Here is an 8411-nt window from a genome sequence, read left to right as displayed (position 1 = left end):
CACACACACACTCCCCCTCCCTCACACACACACTCCCCCTCCCTCACACACACACTCCCCCTCACACACACACTCCCCCTCACACACACACTCCCCCTCACACACACACTCCCCCTCACACACACACTCCCCCTCACACACACACTCCCCCTCACACACACACTCCCCCTCACACACACACTCCCCCTCACACACACACTCCCCCTCACACACACACTCCCCCTCACACACACACTCCCCCTCCCTCTCTCGCGTGCCCCCATATCCTCTCCCTTATGCATGTACGAACACACTCGCTCTCTCTCTCTCTCTCGTGCCCAGACACAAACACTTTCTTCCTCTCCCTTTCACTGTCTCCTGAGAGTTTGAGGGTCATTGGTTCAAATCCCACTCCCGAGACCTGAACACAAAACCCAGGCTGTCACTCCGAATGCCTGGACATGCGGTACTGAGGGAGTGCCACACTGCCGAAGGTCCGCTCCCCCGGCGTCGACCCTCCGACCACGCGGCGCTCCCCCGGCGCCGACTCTCCGAAGTGCGGCGCTCGCTCAGCACTGACCCTCTGACAGTGCGGCACTCCCTCAGCACTGACCCTCTGACAGTGCGGCACTCCCTCAGCACTGACCCTCTGACAGTGCGGCACTCCCTCAGCACTGACCCTCTGACAGTGCGGCGCTCCCTCAGCACTGACCCTCTGACAGTGCGGCACTCCCTCAGCACTGACCCTCTGACAGTGCGGCACTCCCTCAGCACTGACCCTCTGACAGTGCGGCACTCCCTCAGCACTGACCCTCTGACAGTGCGGCACTCCCTCAGCACTGACCCTCCGACAGTGCGGCACTCCCTCAGCACTGACCCTCTGACAGTGCGGCACTCCCTCAGCACTGACCCTCTGACAGTGCGGCACTCCCTCAGCACTGACCCTCTGACAGTGCGCACTCCCTCAGCACTGACCCTCCGACAGTGTGGCGCTCCCTCAGCACTGACCCTCTGACAGTGCGGCACTCCCTCAGCACGGACCCTCTGACAGTGCGGCACTCCCTCAGTACTGACCCTCTGACAGTGCGGCACTCCCTCAGTACTGACCCTCTGACAGTGCGGCACTCCCTCAGCACTGACCCTCTGACAGTGCGGCACTCCCTCAGCACGGACCCTCTGACAGTGCGGCACTCCCTCAGTACTGACCCTCTGACAGTGCGGCACTCCCTCAGCACGGACCCTCTGACAGTGCGGCACTCCCTCTTAACTGACCCTCTGACAGTGCGGCACTCCCTCAGCCCTGACCCTCTGACAGTGCGGCCAGATTACCCCAGTTATGGAGTTCGGGAGGGGGCAGGTGAGGTTAGAGAGGGATTCGAGAAGATGGAGGCAACATTGCAAACACACTTCGGGAAGCAGCTGCTGTAAAGCGCGCGTCTTGCCTGGCTGTACATGTAGTACAGGCCGTCTTTGAGAACGACAAACTCTCCCGTCCTGTTATTGTACGACAGCGTGTTCCTGGTTTGTAGAGGACACTCAGACCACTGCTTGATCAGGCCATCTATTTAAAAACACACGCAAAAAAAAGAGAAACGCTTTTTAGAACCTAACCAGACTCGCTGTTGGAACACAACTCAATTGGATGGAGGCTGACCGACTGGGTTGTAGAGATCCCCAAGCCTGCTCTCAAAGATCTCCGTGTGGGATCATACTGTGCGCTTTTCCCACAGCACCACGGGGGAACCACAGCTACGAAAAACAACTTGCCCGAAAAGGGCGTGGGGGACACACACGCATCTGTCTTCGATTCTTTCACGGGACATGGGCATCGCTGGGTGGGCTGTATCTGTAGCCCACCTGAATTCAATTGCCCGTCTCCATTTCAGAGGGACAGATAGAAAGGAGGAGGTGGGGGTTCCATTCAGTCCTTCGAGCCTGCCCCGCCATTCATTACCCCATGGCCCCGTATCTAAGGAAGGATGTGCTGGCCCTTGGAGAGGGTCCAGAGGAGGTTCACAAGAATGATCCCTGGAACGAAGAGCTTGTCGTACGAGGAACGGGTTGAGGACTCTGGGTCTGTACTCGATGGAGTTTAGAAGGATGAGGGGGGGATCTTATTGAAACTTACAGGATACTGCGAGGCCCGGATAGAGTGGACCTGGAGAGGATGTTTCCACGAGTAGGAAAAACTGGAACCAGAGGGCACAACCTCAGGCTAAAGGGACGATCCTTTAAAACAGAGATGAGGAGGAATTTCTTCAGCCAGAGAGTGGTGAATCTGTGGAACTCTTTGCCGCAGAAGGCTGTGGAGGCCAGGTCATTGAGTGTCTTTAAGACAGAGATAGATAGGTTCTTGATCAATAAGGGATCAGGGGTTATGGGGAAAAGGCAGGAGAATGGGGATGAGAATCATGTCAGCCATGATTGAATGGCGGGGCAGACTCGATGGGCCGAGTGGCCTAATCCTGCTCTGATATCTTACGGTGTTACGCTGATCATCCAACTCAGTGAACAAATCCCGCCTCCCCCCCATATATCCTTCAAATGCTCTTCGTCCCAAGAGCTATAACATTGGCTGTGGGTATGGAGTCACATGTAGGCCAGACTGGGTAAGGACAGCAGATTTCCTTCCCTCTAAAGGGGGCAGGAGTGAACCAGATGGGTTTTTATTATTGTCACGTGTATTGGGATACAGTGAAAAGTATTGTTTCTCAAGTGCTAAAGCTTCATCGATTAAGACCCGCTTTTAATTCCAGATTTATTAATTCATTAAATTTAACTTTCACCAGCTCCGAGGGTGGGATTTGAACCCGTGTCCCTCACAGCATTACCCTGGCCTTGCAAGCCCAGTGACGTGAGCCACTCCGCCACAGTCTGCCACTCACGAAGGCTGTCGAGAGAAACAGAGCTTCACCTGAAAGGTATCCAGATCACCAACAACCTGTCCTGGTCCCCCCCATGCCGACACTATAATTAAGAAAGCCCCACCAATGCCTCTACTTTCTCAGAAGACTAAGGAAATTTGGCATGTCAGCTACGACTCTCACCAACTTTTACAGATGCACCATAGAAAAGCATTCTTTCTGGTTGTATCACAGCTTGGTCTGGGCTCCTGCTCTGCCCAAGACCGCAAGGAACTACAAAGGGTCGTGAATGTAGCCCAATCCATCACGCAAACCAGCCTCCCATCCATTGACTCTGTCTACACTTCCCGCTGCCTCGGGAAAAGCAGTCAGCATAATTAAGGACCCCACGCACCCCGGACATTCTCTCTTCCACCTTCTTCCCTTACAGAGTTGAGGAGGAACTTCTCCTCCCAGAGGGTAGTGAATCTTTGGAATTCTCTGCCCAATGAAGCAGTAGAGGCTACCTCGTTAAATGTGTTTAAGTCACAGATAGATAGATTTTTAACCATGAAGGGAATTAAGGGTTATGGGGAGCGGGCGGGTAAGTGGAACTGAACCCATTATCAGATCAGCCATGATCTTATTGAATGGCGGAGCAGACTTGGGGGGGCTAGATGGCCTACTCCTGCTCCTAGTTCTTATGTTCCATCAGGAAAAAGATACAAAAGTCTGAGGTTACGTACCAACCGACTCAAGAACAGCTTCTTCCCTGCTGCTGTCAGACTTTTGAATGGACCTACCTCGCGTTAAGTTGATCTTTCTCTACACCCTAGCTATGACTGTAACACTACATTCTGCACCCTCTCCTTTCCTTCTCCCCTATGTACTCTATGAACGGTATGCTTTGTCTGTATAGTGCGCAAGAAACAATACTTTTCACTGTGTCCCAATACATGTGACAACAATAAATCAAATCAAATGAAATATTCCCTCGGTTTTTCTCTGCACAATTGCTGCCTGGGTTGCCGACCGACTGCCGCTAACAACTGACCGGATCTAAGGATCTGGTGATCATGCTGCGGATCTTGATCAACTGAGCCACTGGATCGAGGGTGGCAGATGGAGTTTAATTCAGATAAATGCGAGGTGTTGCACTTTGGTACAAAAAGCCAGGGCAGGACTTACACAGCTAACGGTCGGGAGGCGCCGGCCTAGTGGTATTATCGCTGGAATATTAATCCAGAAACTCAGCTAATGTTCCGGGGAACCCGGGTTCGAATCCCGCCACGGCAGATGGTGGAATTTGAAATCAATTTTTTAAAAAAAATCTGGGATTAAGAATCTACTGATGACCCATTGTGGGAAAAACCCATCTGGTTCCTTTAGGGAAGGAAATCTGCCGTCCTTACCCCGGTCTGGCCTACATGTGACTCCAGAGCCACAGCCAATGTGGGTGACTCTCCACTGCCCTCGGGAACTAGGGACTGGCAATAAATGCTGGCCCAGCCAGCGACGCCCACGTCCCACGAATGAATTAAACAAAGAAGCACTTCAGTGGCAAGTGCTGAGGAGGCGGAGGATCGAGCTCGAAAGACAGCTCGGTGTTTTGTTTGCAGTTGCTGTGTTTGTCGGCTGGTTGCAGTTGGTTGGCCTGACCACCAGATGGCAGCTTTGGCTGACGTTTCCCCAGCCCAATGCAGCGTGAGACCCAGATTCCGATTCAAGTCCTTTGCACGGGGCCGTCGACCTTGAGGGGGGAGGGGGGGGACGCAGAGAGGGACGGGCAGGGATCGGGACGTGACGGACTCCCCCGTCACCTGTTCAGCCAAGAAACCGGCTCTTCCAACAGGGGCAGCAAACCCTTATCGCTGCAGTCCCGTGTGGTGTAGGTACACCCACAGTGCTGTTAGGGAGGGAGTTTCGGGATTTGGACCCTGTGATAGGGGCAGGATATTTATTGTCCCATCTGCCCCCAGCGAGTTAGGAGCCAGGGTTCCTTTAACCTGGGGGGGGGGGGGAAGGGACCCGCCACCCGGATACCAACTGAGGCCCTCGAAGGGGATGGGGGGGCGATTAATGCCCACTCATGGGTCCCATTCCACTGCTGCTGGCACTCAGAGGGATCGCCACACGGGGAAACACTCTTGGGCTTGGTTGCAGGGTTCTTGGGGTAGGAGGGCAGTGTGGGAGGGGTCTCTCGTTCAAAGACACTCACTCAGGGGAACACCCCTCCACCTCGGCGAGGGTGGACCCGCCTTGGGGGACCCCCCCCCCCTCCCAGGCCTCCATGCTACCCCGTTCTGCACTCACTCACCCGGCCACATAATTGCCCCGTGGGCACTGAATTTAAGTGGGCCTTCCCTCCCCTGGCAGAAGTGGCAGCTACCGATTCCCCAGCCTCTGGGTAAGACCCCGGTTATTTATTTAAAGAAATTCGCAAATACGAAACACATTACACTTTTAAATAACAAACCAGGATGCAATCTCACAATAATAAATTATAAAAATAACATCCGCTATAACACAATCTCAACAGTAAACACGCCAGCTTCAATACAACAACACAAACCAACAATGGGCGACACGGTAGCACAGTGGTTAGCACTGCTGCTTCACAGCTCCAGGGTCCCGGGTTCGATTCCCGGCTCGGGTCACTGTCTGTGTGGAGTTTGCACATTCTCCCTGTGTCTGCGTGGGTTTCCTCCGGGTGCTCCGGTTTCCTCCCACAGTCCAAAGATGTGCGGGTTAGGTTGATTGGCCAGGTTAAAAAAATTGCCCCTTAGAGTCCTGAGATGCGTAGGTTAGAGGGATTAGCGGGTAAAATATGTGGGGGTAGGGCCTGGGTGGGATTGTGGTCGGTGCAGACTCGATGGGCCGAATGGCCTCCTTCTGCACTGTAGGGTTTCTATGATTTTTTCTATGAATACACAGTAACAAATAGCCAGCGCGAGTTATCCACAACCCGCCTTCAAGGTTAAAAAGTTAAAGTTTATTTATTAGTGTCACAAGTTGGGTTACATTAACACCGCAATGAAAGTCCCCTAGGCCCAACACTCCGGCGCCTGTTCGGGTAACACCGAGGGAGAATTTAGCATGGCCAATGCACCCTAGTAAGAAGTTTAACAACACCAGGTTGAAGTCCAACAGGTTTATTTTCTCCACATCAATGCACCCTAACCAGCACGTTTTTTCGGACTGTGGGAGGAAACCGGAGCATCCGGAGGAAACCCATGCAGACACGGGGAGAACGTGCAAACTCCGCACAGACAGTGACCCGAGCCAGGAATCGAACCCGGGTCCCTGGCGCTGTGAGGCAGCAGTGTTAACCACCGTGTCACTCTTCTTGCAAACACTTCACCGCAACGGTAAACCAGTAAGTTATAATAGAAACAGCACCCACAGCGAACACCGTCCTTCAACAAATAACAAACAACTCCACTTCGATAGGAATGGGATTTATTGGAATTTATCTCGAGCTTTCCAGGGCTTTGTAAGATCCCAGCCCATCCGACAATAAACTCTGCTCAAGGACTCATCCCCATTCGAGAGAAATCTGGGCTGCAGGTGTGTCGCAGATAAAACATCGTCAGAAATGTCGACCTTACCCCTTTCCACGGTGTACGTCCCAGCGTTATTATTGGGGATCACTGCAGGGGAAAACAAGAGAGCAAATCAAATCGCAGGAGATCTTTAACCGATATTCATCTCATCACTAAATATTCCACACACACTGACTCTCACTGGGGTACGGGTCCCACACACACTGACTCTCACTGGGGTACGGGTCCCACACACACTGACTCTCACTGGGGTACGGGTTTCACACACACTGACTCTCACTGGGGTACGGGTTTCACACACACTGACTCTCACTGGGGTACGGGTTCCACACACACTGACTCTCACTGGGGGACGGGTCTCACACACACTGACTCTCACTGGGGTACGGGTTCCATACACACTGACTCTCACTGGGGTACGGGTTCCATACACACTGACTCTCACTGGGGTACGGGTCCCACACACACTGACTCTCACTGGGGTACGGGTCCCACACACACTGACTCTCACTGGGGTACGGGTCCCACACACACTGACTCTCACTGGGGTACGGGTTCCACACACACTGACTCTCACTGGGGTACGGGTCCCACACACACTGACTCTCACTGGGGTACGGGTCCCACACACACTGACTCTCACTGGGGTACGGGTCCCACACACACTGACTCTCACTGGGGTACGGGTCCCACACACACTGACTCTCACTGGGGTACGGGTCCCACACACACTGACTCTCACTGGGGTACGGGTCCCACACACACTGACTCTCACTGGGGTACGGGTCCCACACACACTGACTCTCACTGGGGTACGGGTCCCACACACACTGACTCTCACTGGGGTACGGGTCCCACACACACTGACTCTCACTGGGGTACGGGTCCCACACACACTGACTCTCACTGGGGTACGGGTCCCACACACACTGACTCTCACTGGGGTACGGGTCACAGAGGTTTACAGCATGGAAACAGGCCCTTCGGCCCAACTTGTCCATGCCGCCCTTTTTTTTAAACCACTAAGCTAGTCCCAATTGCCCGCATTTGGCCCATATCCCTCTCTACCCATCGTACCCATGTAACTGTCTAAACGCTTTTTAAAAGACAAAATTGTACCCGCCTCTACTACTGCCTCTGGCAGCTCGTTCCAGACACTCACCACCCTCTGCGTGAAAAAATTGCCCCTCTGGACACTTTTGTATCTCTCCCCTCTCACCTTAAACCTATGCCCTCTAGGTTTAGACTCCCCTACCTTTGGGAAAAGATATTGACTATCTAGCTGATCTGTGCCCCTCATTATGTTATAGACCTCTATAAGATCACCCCTCAGCCTCCTACACTCCAGAGAAAAAAGTCCCAGTCTATCCAGCCTCTCCTTATAACTCAAACCATCAAGTCCCGGTAGCATCCTAGTAAATCTTTTCTGCACTCTTTCTAGTTTAATAATATCCTTTCTATAATAGGGTGACCAGAACTGTACACAGTTAGAATAGGGTGACCAGAACTGTACACAGTTCTGTATCTCACTCTCCCTCCATATCCCTCATCCCACACATGCTGACTCTCCCTGGCTGAGAATGTGAGTGGGTGGGATGCGGGTTATGGAGGGAGTTGAATCCTCACTCAGCAAATACTCCGGGACAGGGTGGGGCGCGGGAATGTTTTGGGTTTTCGCCCCCGCCCCACGTTAATAAAGACTGTTCTTACCTTCAAAGTGAGCAGCCATGGGCTGTTTATTCTTCGACCCAGAGACTGTTGGAGGAAAGGAGAGAACCCAGAGTTATTACCGCCATGGGGGGAAAGAGGGATAATTGGATCTCAGTCAGACGGGAACTGCCCTGGAACGTGAGGGTTCAACGCCGCGACGGGTTAACATTCCAACCCGAAGCTCTCGGCCTCAGGAAAAGTTGTCCCGGAGGGAGTGTAGATTTCTTGGACCGATTGCTGGATCTCTCCCCAAGTTAAATTACAAAGGGAGGCATTTCAGAAACTGGGCTTGCTTCCTGTCCCTGGACTTCGAAGG

General features: G+C 53.1%; 1 protein-coding gene across 1 annotated transcript in view; it reads right to left on the bottom strand.

Annotated features, from left to right (window-relative positions):
• tnfsf12 (TNF superfamily member 12) overlaps positions 1 to 8411 on the bottom strand; it is a 92401-nt gene that overhangs the window by 59499 nt on the left and 24491 nt on the right. Inside the window, exons 3-5 of the mRNA XM_078200775.1 lie at positions 8096 to 8140; positions 6431 to 6472; positions 1422 to 1540 (exon numbers count right to left, since the gene is read on the bottom strand). Coding sequence (XP_078056901.1) covers positions 1422 to 1540; positions 6431 to 6472; positions 8096 to 8140 — 206 coding nt within the window. The remainder of the gene's footprint in view (positions 1 to 1421; positions 1541 to 6430; positions 6473 to 8095; positions 8141 to 8411) is intronic.

Source organism: Mustelus asterias, chromosome 31 (assembly GCF_964213995.1).
Source record: "Mustelus asterias chromosome 31, sMusAst1.hap1.1, whole genome shotgun sequence".
NCBI classification, from domain to species: domain Eukaryota; kingdom Metazoa; phylum Chordata; class Chondrichthyes; order Carcharhiniformes; family Triakidae; genus Mustelus; species Mustelus asterias.
The sequence above is the reverse complement of the archived record's forward strand: the minus strand, read 5'-3'. Positions and strand labels throughout refer to the sequence as shown.